Here is a 22,181-nt window from a genome sequence, read left to right as displayed (position 1 = left end):
GACCTAATGGGGTGGGTCAGTAGAGTGGGCAGACTTGATGGGCTGTGGCCCTTTTCTGCTGTCATCTTTCTATGTTTCTATGTAATTTAACCAGCTAGAAACCATTTCTGGACAGTTAAATCACTCTGAATATCGATTCTGATGTATTCTAGTAATACTACTTCTGAAGTTTTTTTTAAACACTATTAGTGTACACAGAGTGTACATTTGCTCATTAATTCCCCCTCCCCCATGCTTGCTGATTTTTCTAAGTCGGAAACAGAATCATATCGATAAAGGGGAGCAATTCCATAAAGGTTACCCAGATTTGGATTCTAATATGTAGGGCTCCAAGTGTGAATTCTACAATAGCATCTGGTCACCCGGATTCCATTACAGCGTAAGTCGACATTTGCACATCAACATTCTGGTGCATCACTTATGCCATGTGAAAAGCAGGTGCTAGTGTGTAAATATTGCATTTTAGAGTCGCGTTTTCAGGAAGCCCTCAATATGTATGAGATACATTTGCATGCATTGCCTCTATTATATGTAAATGATTCTGATTATCCTGAAAATCTGGCGGGCTGGGGGGTGTCCTGAGAATTGGCTTCAGAACCCTTATTATAAAGAAACTATTTTGCAATTCACTTTGCAGGCAACCACACAGTACCTGAAACTCCACAGTATCACTGCAAGCAAAACCGTTTTTCATTCACATGAAAGCATAGGAGTCTCTCTTTAACCCAAGAGGTAAAATTTGGACGACTAAACCACCATCTCTGTTACCTGGTATTCCCTTTGCCCATTTTACAGCCGCTATGACTTGTCGCCCTCCGAGCATGTTGAGAGTCGACATGAGACGCCACGTCGAGTCCGGCAGCGTGCTGTCATAACCAGAGTACAACACCTCTGGCTCGATCACCTCCAGCAGAGATATCAGGGTAGGGGTTAACTGGGGCACCGCTGCAAGAATTATGGCCTTGGTCAGGTTATTATCTGGAGTCTCCCTTACTGCCACCATGCTGGGCTGCTGCTGCTGCTGCTGTACACCTTTGATTTTCTTTTTTGTTTTTCGGGCTAAGGAAAATATGTAGAAAGCACAAGTTAGATGATGAAACAATATAATATTATTTGCTGCCATTAAGTTGAGCTTTTAGTGCGTGTTCTGCTGTTACATGGGAAGATAATCCACAATCTTTACATTACATTAAATTAGTGATTTCTATTCCACCAATAACTTGTATCAATGAAGAGGACCCAACAGTTCGCTCGAGGAAAATATTCATCTGCGTTGGGCGCAGGTTGCTGCATCCACTAATTCTTTGAAGAGACCAATCGGGAGCCCTGAGGAAGACATTAAAGGTCGAAACACGGAGCGTGTTGGGTCCTCTTCATCGATACACGTTGTGGATGAACTTTATTTTTTATAGAGATTGTGGATTATCTTCTCGTGTTAATAAAGCCTGCATCAGTAACATCAGATTCCACAGTTTCCACTCTTCTGTGGATTCAAGGGGTCAACCTTTTGGTTGCTACTGCTGTTACATGAATCATTACAGCCTGTAAAGCAGGAAGATGTCAATTTCATTCAATTGAAAGGAAGAAGCTGCAATCAATTCTGACTCAATGCAATATTTCAGCGGTGGAGCAATGATCCTTCCTCTTTCCTTTCCTTTTACAAACTGCACTATTTTGCTAGGATTTCTTTGGGGGAAATGCTATTGCTCCTCAGTCACAGCAATTTTCAAAATAGAAGCTCTGTCAGGTTACAGATTGTAAAGCTATGCGTTTGAGAGAGGGAGGAAAATTTGAAGATAAGTAAAACAGAGACAGTATTTTTGTCCGCTGGATACTTGGATGCTAAATGCTCACGTAGCTTATGTAGCTCTGTTCCTGGTTGATGTTATGGTGGGGTTTTCACTCTGGCATATTGAAGACAATTTTTTGTTTGATGTATTGAAGTTCATTTTGAATTTCTGACTGTGGAAGTGTAATTTTTTTTTTTTCCCTGACCTATGATGGCTAATAATCTGCTTTACCTTGAATTGAGCTGGAAGCATTAGCTTACATAGCTGAAGTCTATTTTTTTTTTAATTTATTGAGATCTAAGATACCACATAGCGTTTATTTGGAAACAACTGAAGCGAGTGACACTCCATCACTGGCCAGAGGCATTTCCAATCTGCTGACTCAAAAAGTTGGCAGAAGCCAAACGGCTTCCACTATATAGGCAGCCTTTTTACTCTCAAAGAAAGGATATTTTCTTGGGTAGAGGAAAAGGAGGGGGGGAAGGAGGAGAGACTTCTTAGCCATTCCATCCATCTACCCTCCGATTCTGCTGTAGCACTTATCATGCAATTGCTACAAGAACACACAACTGCTGAGATGTAGTTGTGCAGCAAAAGACTTACCCTCCCCCTTATAAAACCGCAATAGCGGTTTTAAGCGCAGGCCAGCAAGCTGAATGCTGTGCACTGCTCCTGATGCTCATAGGAACTCTATGAGCGTCGGGAGCAGCGCACAGCATTCAGCGTGCCGTCCTGTGCTAAAAACCGCTATCGCAGTTTTGTAAAAAAAAAAAAAAAAAAAAAAAGGGGGGGGGGGGGGGGGTTAGTTAATTCTCCCACCTTTTACATCACCGAAGTGAAGCTTAGACAGATCACGACAGTTGAAGCTTGAAAGAGGAGGGGATGAAAAGTCTATGCATAACCGTAGTTTGAAATGAGCGAACTTTCCCTGTAAATGCTTAGTTACATCTTGAGAATTTCTCGTCTAATAAGACTGTTAAGACAACTTAGGTTCTGTTTGAGATATAAATAAATCTGGCCTTCAATGTAATATCCATAAAATATATATTGAGTCACTTCTTATCACTTAATTAAGTCTCTTCCATGTTTCGCATGTCTACTTTCAGCTGACATTATACGTACTGGCCCTGCTGGATTTGTTTGACATGAGGCACTGGTTGTATTGGCTTATAATCAATACTATCTCCTTGTTTATTAACTGCGATATGTACAACTACTGTAATCTCTTTCATGTTTGAGTTATCTTTTGTATATTTATAATAATTATCTGTATGTACTTTGTATATTTATTTTGAAAAATAAAAATGGTTCCTTTGGAAAATAAATAAATCTGGCCTTGTAATTCAATGTATATTTTCCTTAAAATTTCCTACATTAGTCTAGCCCTAGATTTGGGCTAGACACAGCAAAGCCCTATTTTCTCAGTGTTTAGAAAGAAGAGCGTTACTGCTATACTTTACTATTCTGGGGTTATCACTTTTCTATAATATTGGCTAGTTAGTAGACACATCAAACAACCCACTAAACATTCCTTAGGATTACCAAAAGAAAAACGCAAGCCTGTTTTTTGATAACATATCTGAGTATTGCTATACGAGCCTTCTTGTGGCCTTTGTTTGGCAGTGGATCATTCTGTCAAGGGCCAAGATGAGATCAGTAAGCTTCAGAACTTGGCTTCCTCAGTGGCAAGCTCCTTGCTTTGGGAGATTCATCTAGCTGAGACTAGGGTTCAAAGCGATTACCTTAGATTCAGGAAGAAGTCTGTTTAGGTTAGTCTTGGAGTAGTTTTGGGCTTATAGGATATAGGGAGGCTAGGTTAAACTTGGGCTTTGTTACACAGCTGTCCAGACCAGGCCTGAACTATATATATATTTTTAAAAGAATTAAGCTGTCAGCATTATTGATCCAAGCTGGTAGAATGAAAAACATTGCTGGATTGTTTATTCTAGATGAGATCATGGGACAGAAGAATCGAGGTGGAAGGCCATTTAGGTCATGATGATCTGGAACAATTATGCACACTAAAGGGGAGTCTGCTGAGACTCCCCTTTAGTGAGACTACCAGATAATGGGTTGTGTATGCTTAAGTTGATTGGCCTTTGCATCAAAGGACCAATTCCCATGACTGAATCCTCATTAAACTGGACCAATCATGAATTGCCAAGCCGCATTGCTTCCATGTTAGCCTGTCAACAGCCAATGATAGGACTTACCATTAATAGCTATGGAGACAAATCCTATATAACAATGGCTTTCCTGGACATAAAAAAAGAAGGAGGAAAATAAGACTGAGAGAGAACTGGTGGCCTCCAGTCCTGCAGAGGGACTGGAAAGATGTGCCATGGAGAAGGATGCCTTGCCAGGAAAGGGGAGGACAACAATCTATTCCTGGGCAGAGGTGAGAAATGCTGCTACAGTGAAATTCTGTTTTAAATCAGACTCTTTTTAGAGCAGTACTAACATAAGAATATCTTACTGGATCAGACTAATGGTCCATCTAGCCCAGTATCCCCATCTTCACGGAGGCCAATTCAAGTCACAAGTACCTTGCAAAAAACCAAATAGTAGCAGCATTCCGTGCCGCCGATCCAAGGCAAGCAGTGGCTTCTCCCATGCCTGTCTCAACAGTAGTTTATGGACTTTTCCTCCAGGAACTAGTCCAAACCTTTTTTTAAAACCAGCTACATAAACCGCTCTTAACCACATCCTCTGGCAATGCATACTAGTCTAACAGCATCTAGCAACGTTCAAGTCAAGGGGAAGGCTAGAGTAAATACGTAGTACTGACTGTGTGGAAACATTAAACATACCATCTTACTGAGACATGGGGATTGTACATTTCTACATATTTCTTTAATTTGACCTTAACTAAGATTGTGATCTGTGTTACTAATAATGACTGAGCTAAACGAAGCCAATTTTAAATCCCAAGCACCTCTCCTATAGACATATAAAGCATAGCACCGAGAAGGTATAAACAGATCCCGTGGCTTTGGATGTTGAGGGATAAGCCATGCCCTTGGAGAGGAGAAAGAATGGGGTGAGGAAAACGTAGGCTGCGTGTGTGCTGGGCAAGGGGGATTACTGTTTCTAATGTAATTATTTATGTTTTTACAATGTCATATTGTGCTAGTGTTATGCTGGATTTTGAGTATTTATTGTGATCCATCTAGAACACTTTTTCTGGATATGACAGCATACAAATTAATAAAGTGAAATGAAAATTGCATGCTGTCAATTCATGCTCTAAATTCTAAATGATTTGAGATTTTTTTTTTTTTTTTTCATGTTGAATTTAAATCTTTAATTACAGAGCAATATTCCAAAAGGACTTTGTTCCAGTGTTGTGCCCAGAAAAAATTTCCTTATAGTACATGTACAATGGGAGATAAGAATATATAACAAACAGGGTATTTACATCTTAGTCCTTAGCTCAGGGTTGTTTGCAGCAAAAGGAGTGTGTGGCGCAGTGGTTGGATCTACAACCTCAGCACCCTGGGGTTGTGGGTTCAAACCCCGCCGCTGCTCCTTGTGACCCTGGGTAAGTCACTTAATCCTCCATAGCCCCAGGTACGTTAGATAGATTGTGAGCCCACCGGGACAGAAAGGGAAAAATGCTTGAGTACCTGATTGTAAAAACCGCTTAGATAACCTTGATAGGCAGTATATAAAAATCCTAATAAAAAATCCTAATAAACAACTTCAAAAATCAGCTACAATCTAAAATGCCATTTTACCAACTGAATAGCAGAACTCATAATCCATTTGAGATACTTTAGAAAACAGATAAGCTTTAAAAAGCTTCCAAAATGAAATATGACCTAAATTATGGTCTCCTTTTACTAAGCTGCGTTAGGGCTTTAATGCATGGAATAGCGTGCGCGCTAGACGCTAACGCCAGCAGTGAGCTGGCGTTGGTTCTATCCGCGTAGCGTGGGGTTAGCGTGCGCTAATCTTCCGCGTGTGCTAAAAACGCTAGCGAATCTTAGTAAACGAAGCCCTATATTACGTCTCAACAAGCAAAGAGTTCCATAAACTAGGGGGTCCTTTTATCACGCTGCAGTAGGGGGGTTTAACGCGCGTAATACCGCGCGTTAAACCGCCTGCCGCGCTAGCCGCTAGCGCCTGCTTTGAGCAGGCATTAGTTTTTTTAGCCGGCTGCAGGGGTTAGCGCGTGATGAAATGTCCGATGCGCTAATCCTGCTAGCGCAGCTTGATAAAAGGATCCCTAGGAGTTGCTGAGCTACAGAGTTGAATAAAAAGCTGCTGGAAGTTAACGCTTATTTGCTTAGATATAAAGCCAAGTCTAACCTTATATAAAAAAAGACAATTTCCATATAATATTTTAAAAACAAAGCATAACATTTTAAATTCACTTTGAGTGGGGTAATTCTTGTCAAATTTAGATTATTTTGTAGAAGTTAGAACTAAGAGTTCCTTTTACTAAGCTGCACTAGCGGTTTTAGCGCGCACGCTAGGCGCTAATGCCACCATTGAGCTGGCATTAGTTTTTACGTGTAGTGCAGGGGGGGGCAGCGCGCGCTAAAAACGCTAGAGCACTTTAGTAAAAGGAGCCCTAAGTTTTGAACTACATAAAAAAGGCATTAAAATAGTCTAAATATGACAACTCTGCTAAATGAAATGGTTTTGATGTTGTACTAGTATTTCAATGCTCAAGTTAACAAGAGCAACAACAAACCTCAAAATATTCTCGGACTTCTCACACAGTAAAAGGCTTCCCCCATGTCTTTCTCACTAACAGACTATGGACTTTTCCTCCAGGAAATTGTCCAAACTTTTTTTTTAACCAGCCTAGGGAAGAGATGCTTTAAAAACTGAGGTTATCAGGACAAAATGTATTTCCACATTTTTTTTCTGCTTTTAAATATTCTATACCGACCCTCAGATTCCAAAAGTGTTATATATGCTCCCAAATATTCCACACCTGAAATCCTGCATGCATTTAGTCTGGAAAACTGATGTTTTCCATAGAACGATACTGTACTTTATTATTTAATTATATTTTCCAGTTTCCATAACAGTATTTTCTCTGAAAAAATCTCTTTAGATACAGCGCTGTTCGCCAGGCAGTGTTACGAGCCTGTGCCAAAAGACAGCCCAACTTGGCATATTTCTCAAGGGAAAAATTAAGTAACACCTTCTTCAAAATACCAATTATATTCCCTTTTTCCTCACCCTTTGCTTTACAAACATTCAAAGGATCCGACTGAACAGGCCACTGCATTTAAATATACCACAGATATGTTTTTGAGCTCAGTAAGTTAACCAAGGATTTAATCTGCTCTTAAGAAACCGCTTGCCACTTTAACACACTATAGAGGCCTTTTACTAAGGTGTGCTAGCGTTTTTAGCGTGCGCTAACCCCCGTGCCATGTGCCAAGCACTATAAACACTAGCACAGCTTAGCAAAAGGAGCCCTATATCTCAAATGCAGTGTGGAGAAAGGTTTCGTTTCATGTATTCTTCTTAGCTTACCTTGCGATGACAGGGTTATTTGGGGGGAGGGGGATAATGCATTTTCGAAGGGCTCAGGGTTTTTCATTGGGGGAGGAAGTTTAAGGGAGTCAACATTTTCTCATATAAAGGCATCCAAGTCGGTTTACTTCTGTTAAAACTACAATTGTTTAGCATATATGTACAGTTTTTATATAGATTTACTGTGTATATGTTTTAAGGTCCTGATTTATGCTGTTCTGCTTTATAGGTGGAGTTCTCCTTCACTTCGCAGTTGCTGTCGAACGTTTGAATGGATTTTCCATTCACGAATGAAGATTTAACTTTAAACCTCTCGAATGATTAATTGGCTAATATACAGCAGTGTCCACTGCTAATTGCCAGGGTGCCAAATTCGTTAAGGAGAAATGAAAATCAGGCTTTAGAATAATATATTAACACTTAGGTTTCTGAGAAAAATGGCTCCTTATTTCATTGTGCTGCCGTCTGTATTATTGCTACGGGCATCAGTTAGCAGCTGCTTTCTGTGCTTAGCATAGCAATGAGTTGCAAGCAATCTAAGCGGCAGAAGGGTGAGAACTATCACACCTAGACTTTTCAGAGAGCTGTGCACAAGGGCAAATTTGCCCTTCTCTCAATTACTATAGCACTTTTCTTATTGTTGAAGGCATCAAATCTTGTTTAAATACTGTAGTTAAAGATTGAAGAGCTAAGCCAATAAGGACTTTGGGATAGAAGATGATCACGTTTTGCGATTGTTCCCTGACCTGATTCACTAAACTGCTGCCCGATCAATCTCCTTCTCTGAACCGATCCACCTTAAAACCCCATGCAAAATAGCCAAGTGACTGATTCATTAACAATTGCTTGGCGATTTTGAATCAGGTTTTGCTATCCTAAAACTCGACTGCTGCAGACCTGTCGGTAACTGTGTTACCAGACAAGAAAACAAGCAAAACTGCAGACAGAATGTACAAGATGCAGGCTATGTTTATTATATCAAATATAAATGCGGTTAATATTACCACCTTTCAAACAAACCTAAGGACCTGAAACAGTCCGTGTTTCAGTAAACACGCCTTCTTCAGGGGTCCAGGGTTAGTAAGGTTTGAATTAAACCACAATATGAATTGATAATAAACATAAGCCTGTGCAAATCTAGAATTAATCACGCACCGACACACTTGGCAAAACCTTGCACGATTAATTCTAGATTTGCACAGGCTTATGCTTATTATCAATTCATACTGCAGTTTAATTCAAACCTTACTAACCCTGGATCCTTGAGGAAGGCTTGCTTACCGAAACACGGACCATTTCGGGTCCTTAGGTTTGGTTGAAGGGTGCTAATATTAACCGCATTTATATTTGATATAATAAACATAGCCTGCATCTTGTACATTCTGTCTGCAGTTTTGCTTGTTTTCTCATCTGTTGTCCTTATTTCACTGCAGTCTTTGTTGGATTTTTTCCTTCTTTTTGGTAACTGTGCTACTGACAGGTCTGCTGTTTTTTAAATTCATTTTTGTCCCATGGCAAATATATTTTGCGTGTGTTACACACACAAAATATCTGTCCCATAAAATAAAAATGAATAAAAGACAGGTAGACCTGTCAACCCCCCCAACTTGGTAGCTTTGTCTGAAAAAGTCAGTGCACAAATTTGTTTGTCCATAGTCTGCTTCTGTTGAGGCTGTAACAACAGAACTGGATTGGCATATTGAGTTCTTAGATATGCTTGTCTGATTGTCCACGCCAAATAATTTCTAGCTCGAAACCTTTGACATAACGTCCTGGCTCGCTTTTTGAATTCCGAGTCAGAAGAACAGCGAAAATATCTCATCTATTAGAGGTTTGCGTTTGAGAATCAAGGGCAATATTGCAGTCAAAAGTTAAAATCTTCCTTTAGGTGAACTGCTGCCAATGTTTGCACAGTATGCTTTAGTGTCGAAGGTAGCCTGTCAGCCTGTCAAAGGCCTTGGCAGTCCTACCACCATTCTGATAAGTCTATGAGCTCAACATAAGCTCTTTAATGATAATGCAAACATCAATGCTATCCAACTCAAATGTTACTAGTTTGTGCTAGCATCAATGCAAAAGTGTGGAGTGTAAAAGGAGAGCAAAAGAGCTCATTTGCTACCTTATTTATGCAGTGAAAAATAATGTCTGTTAAAATGTCAAAATCTAATGTAGATGCATTAATGCAAAACATTTAATGACACATCAGAAAGGTGTAAATTACCATGTTATTGTCTACATTAAGATGCATATTTAGCGTCTGCATTAACACGTGCCAAATTTACACCTCATTAACACCAATGGTTAGAGTGTGCTTCCACTGTTATGGGCTAGATTCACTAACCTTTTGATCTGTGTCCAATCCGTGTGCGATTGGAGACAGGCCAACTGATTCACCAACCATCTTCATGCAAATGGTGGTGTTCGGAGGCACGCCCCCAAACAACTGCACGGATCAGACTGAGTCGGGGAGAGCCCTGACAGGAGAAGCAGCCTCCTGTCACTGCTGTCAGGGCTCTGCCGACTTTTCTTTTTTCTCATTTGTTTTAATAGGCCGAAAAATATCAGGCCTATAACAAAACAAAACAAAAAAACCTATTGCTTTGGCCAATCAGGGACTTCTTTAGGCTTAGCCCAAGGGGGAGGAGCCTGTAGCGCCTGAGCCAATCAGGGCCTTAGGCTTCTCCCTGTGCATCACATGATGCAATGGGGCGGGGCCTAAGGCAGGCATTGCGTCAGGCAGGGCAGAGGAGAAGGAACAGGAGGACTTTGCGGTTCTTCCTGTTCCCACCGCTGGAGGCCTACGGAGCAGGAGGGACTGAGCACCCCTCCTGCTCTCAACTTTAGGTACAGGGGCATGTTGGGTCGAGCCGGAGGGGTGAGCAATCTTTGACTCTCCTGCTTTCTGCCACCCTTCCCCGCAGTGCAGCCCCATTTTAAAACCACGGGCTTGCACTGTGGGGAAAGGCGGCAGGGAGCAGGAGAGTCAGGGCAGGCAGAGAGCAGGTCGTGGCAGAGAGCAGGAGAGTCAGGGGAGCCAGAGAGAGCAGGAGAGCCAGAGAGAGAAGAGTCGGGGCAGGCAGTACTCCGACTGGAGTTTTTTACACAAGCAACTGGTCCTCACCAGTCGCTTGTGCTTGATCGGCCAGTCAGTCGGTGTGTCAGGAGAAAAGTTTAATGAATCGCGTCCTTCCTGCTTTGCATGCCAATTTCCCTCATTTGTATGCACGGATCAGGATGGGATCGCTACATAGGTTAGTGAATAGGGTCGGAGGGAAATCAGGTCGCAAAGGGCTCACAAACCGATTGGTACATGATCGATTTGCTTTGTGAATCTTTAATCCACTGCCATCGATTCTCATCACACCTATAAGTTAGGGGTATATGGCATGATGCTTGGGGGGGGAGAAATAGATTCACATGTTTGCTTTGTCTTAAAGTCCATACATATGTAGGGCACAGCATTCAGTTATGATTACCAGAATCTGAAAAATTCATTTAATGCAATCAAATTAATCTAAGGTTTGGTATGTCATTTGGAGGGAATGACGACTTTGTCCATCTAAGCTCCACTTACTGCTGAAGGACATATCCAGCTCTGCTCTGGCTGCTACAGTGTTTGGCTCTAGCCCTGACCCTTCCCTTTAATATCACTGGACTGATGTTGAAGTGAAGTCCATCAATGGCTGTGGTTCGCCCCTGCACTTTGAAGAGTGACTGGAAACACAGGTGTTGGAACGGGCGAGGCCACAGGGGCCATGGCCTCCCCAAAAATTCTCGTCGCTGTGGGTTGTTGGCCCTCCTGCCCAGATTTGTTTAAAAATCTTCGGGCAGCCATCACGCAGCGTCAAACAGCAGGCCTGCCTCAGAACCCTTCATTCTACTTCCGGGGTCAGCTGCTCACGGCAGCTGCTGAAGATTTAAAATTAAAGCGCTGGGAGGAGGATTGGGAGCTGCTTAGAGGTCATGTGCCAGGGTGGAGCTCCTGGGCCCCCCCAAACAAAGCAGCGTTCCACTGCCTATGACTGGAAATCTCTGGGGAACGAACAGAGTATTATGCTTTCTTGTTATTGTAATTTTGTCGCCGTAAATTTGCTAATTTTGTTGTATTGGCGAGGTTCTTTTGGCAAAACATGTAAAATAAATGAACTGATTAGATTACAAGAATATAAAGAGTCATTAAAGGTATTTAATAAATCCTGCAGAGAACACATTTTACTTGAATGGTTAAACTATTGTGAAAATCTCTTGACAAACTGAAAATCACTAGTGGTTATTTTGCTTACGTTAGTGCAATAGTGTGCATATTTGTTGAGTTCCGTCATGTTACTAGGCGACATCTACAGAAAAGAACATCGAGCAGGTGCAGCTGCCTTTGTCAACTGTTGCTCAACCCAAATCCCCCTAGGACAGAATTTAATGAAATATATAGCTACTGCTGGGTTTACAAACAAGATCAGCCCTTATTGCCCTTAAGGGCTCACAGGTCAACTTAGTTTGAAAACATTTTAAGCATCTTTGAGCACAACCAATTGTGATTTCTGGGCCCATCAACGTGAAAGAAAGAAACCATCAAGGCAAAGTGAAGAGCAATTTTAGAATTAGCCACATTAAGCGGATGGGGCTGGTGTATGATTTGGTGACAGTTTTAGAAAGGGAAAAGTACATGTACATATACTTTCCTTTCTAAAATTGGCACTTATATATGCACCTACTGACAATAGGCATATGGTTTATTTATCATCATATAAACCCAGAGTTGTCCCTGGAAGATTACCAGACAGAAACTGACCTATTTTGGACATGTGATAAGGGAAAAATCAGCAGAAAAGGAGGTGCTACTCGGAATGGTCAGTGGTAAAAAGAAGCCAAAGGCCTGTTGGCTGGATGCCATAAAAAAGGCCGGGAATGAACGTCAAGCAATTGAAAGAAGCCATGGAAAACAGGGAAGCATGGCGAGGACTGGCCTACAGAGTTTTCAAGGGTCGGACACGACTAAATGGATAGTAGTACCCATATGTATATCTGCTGGAATTTAAATGTATACTTTGCGTTTTGCAAAGGATACAATTAATCCTAAACTCTGTCTAACATTAACCTCAGAACGAGCAGTTAACAAGTTATATGTACGACCGCTGCCTATGCACACTTTTATATATAATTAAAAAAAAAACATCCAGGGGATTATTTTAAAATTTACAGTTTCAGCTAGGTGAAAAAAGATGAGTCCCTCTTTTCACTCTAGGATCCAAGTAGCACTTCTACTGCAGGAATCATAAGACAAAAATAAATCAATGGGAGCTTCATGAGAACAAGGAAGAGAGAAGATTCTCTGCCTAGCTCTCCATCTGTCTCCATCTGCTGGTGGGAGAACTAATAACAGAAGTCTGAACTAATGGAGATATAATACATACTTAAAAATAAAAAAAAATTAACTCAACTGTAAATCAACACATTCTGTATACAGTAGACTTAACTAGAACTCAAGCAACCAGCAAAGAAAAAGAAAAGAAATACTGTAATACTTTAAATAAAAATGAAAATAAAATCAATTTCTGGTGTAAATTTAAGTGTAAACTTGGCATGCCACACCTGAGTATGCCCACGCTTTGACTACCACATGTCCGGTAGTTTGTCTGGAACAGTTTATGGTTTAGCTTAGTATGGGATATAGTATTAGTTAGGCCTATTTTAATAATAATGCTTAAGCAACCGTTTATCCAGCATCTACCAATCCCCATGGGTGCCGGTTAACTGAGAGTCTATTATTTTGGGGTCTACCTCCTTTTGGAATTTAAGGTAAACTAAGCTAACCTAGAAAAGAGAGAGATTCAATATCGCCTGAAGCAAAGCACAGCTTGAAAGTTACAGGAGTTTGGAACATGCTTTCAGAGGAGTTTATAAATGCAGCATTGAGTAATATAGTTAAGAGAAATCTAGTCAACTTTCTCAACATTTCGGGACTTAGTAGATCGCTGACTGCAACTACGCTGCTCCTGGCAATTGTGAAGCGAGCAGATGGATGAGTGCTTTTTCATATGAAAAGCGGCGTAACTAGGTTACCAATCAAATGATATCCTCTCCTGCACCATGTTTTCGGTAACTCAGGTGAGCAGAATAATGTCAGCATCAGTTGTATGCATGGTACTCTATCTACCAGTTTTTTTTTAAGTTTTAAAAATACTAATTACATTCTGAATAGAATCAAGGAAAATTAATCCTTTACTCACCAGATGTATAACTAATTTTTGTGAATGTTTTATCGTTTTCTGTCTTGTGAAAGACAAAACAGATTTTTGTAAATAATCTTTATTGCAAACCAACACATATTGGTTGCAAAAATTCAACACCGTGTTCAAGTAAATCAAATATTCATTTGGTAACCATTACATATTGTCTAAATTTCAAACCTACTGGAGAGGCCACTGGACTGCCGCATTAATTTCTTAGCCTCTCTTACCAGGGACAATGAGCCTGGAAGTCAGAGTTAACCTGCTGCGTGCACATGAGCATTACCAGCGGAACAGAAAACAGCACTGAGGCTCACTGAACCGTGGGCAAATTGCCGATGGCTTTTAAACAAACAATTGAAAAAGCATAATAATGCCATAATATTGCCTTCAACAAATTCAGAATCTGTTAATATGCCTCTTAACATTAATTAAATGCTGCTCAACTGGGGGTGGGGGTGGGGAGAGAAGGAGTGAAGTTTCTTCCACTTGTCTCGTGTCTTCTGTATTGTTCTGGGGGAGGGGGAGAGGGGAGGTTTAAGGACTATTAGGTTTACTACTGGTACCAATATTAATTTTGGAAATTAACATTGATACTGCAAAACATTAAAAAAAACCTTTTAAAAAATAGTTTACAATTTGTGTTTACAATTTGGAAAACTAGCCATTAGCCAATCAGAAGTGTATACACTTCTCCTTCCGTATTCGCTGTGATAGGGGATTAACAGAACCGCAAATACAGAAAAACCGTGAATAACTTTTTCATATGTTATTTGCTGTTTTCTATTAAAAACCATCGTGAATAGCATGAAACCGCAAATAACATGGTGGGAGACCTGGCCTGCTCCTGAAGGAGAGGCAAAACACGGTGAAGAAAGTGCTGGGAATCAACGATTTTCTCTGTAAACGCTTGGAATCAGCGATTTCTCTATGCAAGCTGATGTAATTTGGGGGGAGGAGCCAGCAAGCTAAAAAACGTGAATAATCGAAACCACGAATATGGAGGGAGAAGTGTATTCCACTCCAGGCACAGCCAGGTTTGCAGCTGTTAAGGCGGATAGTGGCAGTAGAATGTCAGTGTATGGAAACAGAACAGGTCGAAAGAATTTTATCCGACAATTAGAGGAAGATTTTAAAACAGACCTTGCTTTGCTTTTCTTGACTTAGGGTTAGCCTAGTGCAGGGGTAGGCAATTCCGGTTCTCGAGAGCCGGAGCCAGGTCAGGTTTTCAGGATATCCACAATAAATATGCATGAGATAGATTTGCATCTCAAGGAGGCAGTGCATGCAAATCCATCTCATACATATTCATGGTGCATATTCATGGCAGCACACTGAGAATCAGGGAAGCCAGGGTTTCTTGCGACCTTGGGCAAATCATGGAACCCTCCACTGTTTCAGGTACTAGCACACTATAAACCGTCTTGGACAGGGAACTACCACCTGCTGCTCTCTCTAAGTCACTTTGAGTTTCAATTTGAAAAGGCAAGTAATTAAATTTAAAATAAAGAATTGGAAATAAAGATCAACCAATAAACAGAATTTCTTATTGGACTAACTCGATATATTTGTGACTAGTTTTCAAGAGCTGTGACTAATTTTTTTTTTTTTTAAACAGACCTCTTAATATTTACAAACCAGAAATGTATTGAACTTTGTGCTCCAAAATAATCATTTCTCATATTTGGCCATGCAGGGAAAGTAGTATTTAAACTTGCAGACATCATCTGAATGGCAGCCCTGAACATATGGAGGGCTGGATGCTAAGACATCATCATACCTGGCAGATGGCGGTAATGTGTTCTCCTGTTTACTTTTTGCTAGGACAAAAAGGCCATTTTTAATGAACCAGAGACAAAAAACACAAGGAAACAGGAATGTGTGAATTACCTTCCAGGTTCATTCCAGCCTGAAGACACTTCCGATAGCGGCAAGCCGGGCAATTTTTCCTCCGAATTTTGTCAATGATACAGTCATTCCTCCCAGCACAGAGATAGTTGTGTTGTCCTGAAATAAAACAGAAGTTAACATAATTGTTATGAAATGTTATTTTTTATGACGTGTCCTTTATCGTCATGTTTGCTTGTTGTTAGTACATCACTGGACACTGAACATGAGTCATTTGTTCTAACAGGAGATATGGACCCTATAAATGCTGAAAATGTTTTATTTTTATTTAAGATCTTAACCTCAGTTTGATTTCATTTGTGGACTCTGCATGGTTTCTATTTCCTTTTCAAAGCAAAATATCTGACTTCTATTTAAATGGCTTCTGCTCAGTCATTTTTATTTATATGGATCTCAATTAAGGGTCTATTGTGCTGGGTGTATCACGAGAAATGGGCAAAAGATATGCAATACACTTCCCCCTCCCCATTCGCGGTTTTGGCAATCGCGATTTCACATATTAGTGATTTTTTGGGGAGGGGGAAAAAAAGAAAAAAACCCACAGTTCAGCCTTCCCCCCGGCGTCCCAGCCTTACCTTGTGGTCTAGCGCAGTGATTCCCAACCCTGTCCTGGAGGAACACCAGGCCAATCGGGTTTTCAGGCTAGCCCTAATGAATATGCATGAGAGAGATTTGCATATGATGGAAGTGATAGGCATGCAAATTTGCTTCATGCATATTCATTAGGGCTAGCCTGAAAACCCAATTGGCCTGGTGTTCCTCCAGGACAGGGTTGGGAACCACTGGTCTAGCGGGCTTTCGGGGCAGGAGCGATCTTCCTACGCTCCTGCCCCGTGCAGATCACCAATAGGAAATGGCTGTGGGGAGTTCCCATCGTAGTCTCGAGAGTTCTGATACCACCAAATCCCCCCCCCAATTTAAACTATCTTTCCCCTCGTTAAAAGGTGTCATCTATGTGTTAAAATTAGGGACATATCTCTCCTTCAGAATCACTGAGCTTTGGAATAACCTTACTACCCCACTTCGGAATCTGGGCTCCTTCCAACTATTCCGAAAACATCTGAAAAATTGGCTATTCTCAAAAATGTAAATCTATCTTCCCTCTATATTCTTCCCCTAACCCTTTCTATTGTGTTCCCTCCTTATACTAAGTTCCCGTAAACCTTCTTTATACTAAGTCCCTGTAACCCTTACTATGGAGTTCCTTCTTTATACTAAGCTCCTGTAAACCGTGCCGAGCTCTGTGATGGTGGAGATGATGCGGTATACAAACTTAAGGTTTAGTTTCGTTTAGTCTAAGAAGCAGCCTCTTTTCTCAGTTTCCAGACTACCTTGATAGTTAAAAGTTCTTCAAAAAGACTACATTCTCTCCACTGCCACAATTTGAGTCTATTATTTCTTGGCGCTTCTTAGAGTGAAGTTGCTAAAGAAACAACCTCTATGATCTCTGTCTTCACCAACAATCTGACTCAGGAAAGGACAGACAGACAACTCAATAAATACTGATGAACACCAGAACAACATTCTGGCATGAGTCAGTTCTTTTGTCTTAGGCGTGAATGGGCACATTATAACAAGGAACATGAATTCACTCTTGAAACCTTTTAAAATTAAGAATGTACATTTGCTGGAAATAAAATCAGGATTTTCAACAAAACTTCCTCCATTAATTTTTAAAACAAACAATCCTGAATGAAATTTTGCTTGTTTTCATTCTGCCCAGACCCAAAAGACTAAGCCCTGCCCCCACCTCAGGCCCTCTCTCCATCCAGCCCCATCTGAAGACCTCAAGTGCTCCAGATCTGTTAGTTCCATATGGCAAAAATGTCATTCGCCTCGACACAATCTGGTATTATTTTGACACAATGGCATAGTAAGGGGGAGGTGGAGGTAGACCTTCCTGGGCACCATCTTGGTGGGGATGCTGACACCCTCCTCCCCCACCCTTCTGGTAACTCTTTAAATTGTCATCAGTGCGAGCAACTTCTCTGGCTTGCTGCTTGCGCTGACTTGATGCCCCTCTGAAATCACTTCCTGGTTGTGGGGCCAGGAAGTGACGTCAGAGGGAAAGCCAATGCTGGCGTAAGCAGCAAGGTGGAGAAACTGTTCACGTTGGCGGAGATTTAAAGAGGTACGGGGTGGGGAAAGGAGGACGCAAATGTGGCATGGGGGTGTGGAAGGAGTAGGGAGGGTGCAGAGGGGCACCGTCATCCTGGGCGCTAAGCCACTGTTTTGATATATAGTACTGGCAAGGTAAAAGTGACTGAGGATGGCTCCTGCCCCCCTTTAGAGACTACAGGCTGGGTAATATGCTGGTGGAGAGAGGAAGAAACCAAGGGTAGGAGGGGGTGACTTTGGTAAATCTAGTGATGTATGTTTTGTTTTTAGTGAGCTCTGCTCATAGCGCGCACTATAAAGAATTAAAATCACCATCACAACATAACAGCCACCACCTATAGGAGCTGTGATGACCCAACCACTAAAACAACTTAAATGAAATGAAACGAAAAAGAAGGACCTCTGCACATCCTTATTTAAAACATATCATACCTTCTACTGCTCTTTTGAAGAACACTTTACAGCTACCACAAGTGAGGACACCATAATGACAACCAGATGCCTCATCTGAGCAAACAAGGCATAGTTTGGGAGGTGGTCCCGTGGGCGCTGAAGAGGACGATGGGGAAGGACTTACATCAGGCCTCATTCCAGGGCTAAAAAAGAGAGAAAGAAAATAAATACAGCATAGAAAACAACAAAATTATACGATTGCACTCATAGACAACATTTTGGCTTTTCTTAACGAGCGCTTGGATTGACTATCTGAATATAATTTATTGTTTCTTGAAAATGTTTCTAGACCACCACTTTGGAAGTGATCTCAGCGGTTTACAATTCTAAAACATTTAAGACAAGAACTCCATAAAAGTATAGGAAAGACCTAAGCAATCACACACACACAAAAAACTGAAGGAGAATAATCATACAATATACATTTTTCAAGCTATCCAATATACCACCACAGACAGGTTGTTCACCCTCTCCAAGGTAGGGAGAACGAGAGGACACTCTCTAAAGTTGAAAGGGGATAGACTCCTTACAAACGTAAGGAAGTTCTTCTTCACCCAGAGGGTGGTGGAGAACTGGAATGCACTTCCTGAGGCTGTTATAGGGGAAAACACCCTCCAGGGATTCAAGACGAAGTTAGACAAGTTCCTGCTGAATCGGAACGTATGCAGGTAGGGCTCTGGTAGGGCACTGGTCTTTGACCTGGGGGCCACCACGGGAGAGAACTGCTGTGCACGATGGACCACTGGTCTGACCCAGCAGTGGCAATTCTTATGTTCTTACATATTACACAGATACCTCTGCATCTGCCTCTCTAAACCTCAGAATGGTCAGATAGCCCAAATGCCTGAACAAAAAAGTAAGTTTTCAATTGGCCCTTAAAAGAGGGCAAGGATTCAATAGCTCAGAGGTCAACTAAAAGTTGATTCCAGAGTGTGGATGCAGCCAAGAAGAAAGCCCTTGCATGCCTAGAAGCCTAATGGGTTTCCATCAATTCTGGAACCTCTATTCTATCATGAAATGTAGATCTCAAAATCCGTGACAATATATAAGAAATAAAGAACAAAAAAAACTGGATTATACATACACTATCAACAACAACTAACCTCCAGTATTTAATTTCTTTGTCTCTAATGAAAAGTTCCTAAAATGAGGAAAAAGGATTCAAGAGCTACGGAGAGCAAATGCTACACTTTTTAGTGGCTCCCCTCAAACACTATCATAGGCCATAAGCCTCCTTGTATACACGCAAATTGAAAATGTGAATTAGAAATACAGATTGCATATGTAGTATCTGAGCGTAGATTTCAAATATTTCTACTTCAAACAGGTGGGCAAAGGCCATTTTGATACTATGGTTTTGATTAATTACATGTAAAGCGCAATGCTGTCTAAATCTACATGCAAAGTATAGTTCCATGCAAGTACCTGGTCCTCAAGGGACAAGTTAGTAAAAATTTCAGGAAATTTTTCAAATAATGGAGGAATTTGTTGTGGATCAATAACGCTAAAACCTCTGGTAACATACCGACATGGCGGAGCAATGTTAACGCCAGACTGCTTTACATGAAACCTTAACCAATACAGCCAAATAATCCGTCCATGAAAAAGCAAAATTTCCCAAAGTCTGTTCGTTGCTAGTTGGTAGGTGTTGGTTAGCAAAACAAAGCTGAGCTACAATGTTATAAATTTGATTGGCCTCACAATATATTTAATATGGTTTGCAAGTTCTTGAAATACTTTGCCCTTAGGTTATAGGGAATTCAACACAGAAGACCTGCTGCCAACAGAGTTCTCAACAATTCATTTATAGAAATGAGTCTGGGTGTTTATTGCCTAGTTTTAATAATCCATAAGAGGGCCATTTCTGTCAAGCTCTTCAATAAAAGTAAGTGACAATGGCATGAGCCTCCCAAGCTGTATCTTAGGTCCGGAGTGAAATTAAACCCCTGGCTGCTTACATTTTGCAAGGCTATCAGCTAATGTACTATGGTTAAGAGTTCACAAGATTCCACTTGTTGCTGGAACCAAATGAATAAAAGACAAACCACCCAGTTGCAACTACAAATCAAAAATTTACAGTGACAAATGTGTCTGAAAATTCGACATTGGGTACTTGAAACTAGAGTCAATTGCTACCCTGCAAGGCTGCTTATTTCAGATATAGCTAGACAGAAGTATAGACATTACTGAAATGCTCCACTGAATGCCCCCTCATTGACTATTAAAATGAGAAATTTAGTGCAATGTCATTATCTTGTATAACTAGGTTCTAGCATTTGGCATCAGTATGTCAAACTCTTGAGCGAATGTAATAGGAAAAGCTGTTAAAATACAGAACATATAGTTTATAGGCAAAAAAAAAAAAAAGCATACGAGTCATCAGGAAGGAGTTACTTCCACATTCTACCATATGTATGGAATAAAAACTTAGATCCAAAATTATAAGGCTGAAAAAAAATTTAATCATCTGTACTCATTCTCATTTCCAGGGCTTCCATCCTCTACTCTGCCGAGTTATATATGTATTTTATGTATTGAATCACTTGCCAAAGAAAGAATCTCTTCCATTACATGTGCAAGAGATGAACTCTAAGTTAATATCAACAAGTGCTAAGGTTTTCAGACATTTGGGCCCCGATTCTATAAAGGGCGCCTAAATCCCGCCTAATGCCGAGTGGGACTTAGGAGTCCAAACTAAGTGGTTAATGAGCCATTTAAGGGTCTTAACGAGCGATAATTGGCACATGGATGTATAAAGGATGTGGCCGTCACTTTGTAGGCACATCCACAATTTCATGGACGTCCATTGGGAAAACTCACGCCTAACGGAATGGGCATGGTCTGGGCGAGGCTTCAATATAGGCATCCTTCAATTCATTTGCATAATGCTGAGCGACCTAGGGCGTCCATCTCATGCCTACATTGTAGACGAATGAAAACCAGGTCTACTTTTGAGCATAGTTTGGACTTGAGTTCTATGGACGGAATTTAGGCACAGTTTGCATGTCCTTAATGCGATTGGCTAAATAGCTCTCTGGGTTTTTATTTTTGCTTTATTAAGCTCAAAATACATTTAATAAGGCACCACATAAACAGGGCACATCAAAACAGATATATTGCATGCAAACCCTTCTAATTGCTATTTGCTAATTAGAGGAAAACATTCATTAATTGAAGCACAGCACATGAAAAACACAGCTTTATGTTTCTTGCTAAAAAGCTACCTTTTTTCTGACTAAACAGTGCTCCAATAACTTCATTTGCAAAAGGTTAAAACATAAAAAAACAGGTCTCCTACTCATCCGTCTCTCTCCCCTTCAATCCATGCACTGGATTAGCGTGCGCTACTTGAAAAACTACCGCCTGCTCAAGAGGAGGGGGTAGCATGCGCTATTCCGTGCGTTAAGGCCCTAACGCACCTTTGTAAAAGGAGCCCTATGTTTGCCATACTATGCCCATCATGCTATGTTTCACCATACCATGTCAAGTTCATCATCACTTTGTATAAATAAACAAATATACAGCATTCACTTGTTATTTCTTAGGAAATCCATTACCCTTTTGTTATGAAGAATTGTTTTAATGCAGCATCCCTAGCAAGATAAAAAAAAAAATAAAATTAAAATGAACCCCTACAGTGATTTAATTGTTTCTGTTTGCAGTGCACTTCTTTCTCTAATGTTTTCTTCAAAGGCATATTTTGGTTTTGTTCTGAAAAGAAATTGAAAACTAGATTCTACAAATTCACTTTTCCTTCCTTTGTCCTCTGAAAGATTTATTTGCTCAGATACAGGCCAGCAAGACATGGCAGATGGTTACAAATGCAACATCCGTCGACTATAAAGCCAGTTGCAAAACATCCTGCAATAAAGCAGTCTTCCTGCAAAATTGGTATTTTTTTTTTTTTTTCACAATCCCCAGGTCGGTAGTGCAATCTGAGGTAGTGAATTCTGCTGCAGTGGCTCTGAAATCTCAGACTTGGCTACCATATTCTGCAGTCGAGGAAAGTCATTCGCAATACTCAGGACCAAGTTAACGTTTGACAAATATTTGCATGTTTTGCCGCAAAATATCTGTGGGAAAACAGTTAACTTTTCAGTAAGGAACCAATATTACCCTAATATTCAAGGAGGCAGCAATTTTAGGATTCCCCATGTAAATGAGTTTAAATAGCTGTTTTAGAAAAGGC

At 40.7% G+C, this 22,181-nt stretch overlaps 1 protein-coding gene across 4 annotated transcripts in view; it reads right to left on the bottom strand.

Moving 5' to 3' along the window:
- NR3C1 (nuclear receptor subfamily 3 group C member 1) overlaps window positions 1-22,181 on the bottom strand; it is a 146,462-nt gene that overhangs the window by 32,893 nt on the left and 91,388 nt on the right. For all 4 annotated transcript variants that reach the window (XM_033926944.1, XM_033926943.1, XM_033926946.1 and 1 more), the window contains exons 3-5: window positions 17,972-18,135; window positions 15,404-15,520; window positions 769-1,059 (exon numbers count right to left, since the gene is read on the bottom strand). In XM_033926944.1, the coding sequence (XP_033782835.1) occupies window positions 769-1,059; window positions 15,404-15,520; window positions 17,972-18,135 (572 nt within the window). The remainder of the gene's footprint in view (window positions 1-768; window positions 1,060-15,403; window positions 15,521-17,971; window positions 18,136-22,181) is intronic.

The sequence above is a fragment of the Geotrypetes seraphini genome, chromosome 18, assembly GCF_902459505.1.
Source record: "Geotrypetes seraphini chromosome 18, aGeoSer1.1, whole genome shotgun sequence".
Classification (NCBI taxonomy): Eukaryota; Metazoa; Chordata; class Amphibia; order Gymnophiona; family Dermophiidae; genus Geotrypetes; species Geotrypetes seraphini.
This window is presented reverse-complemented; position numbering and strand designations above follow the sequence as displayed.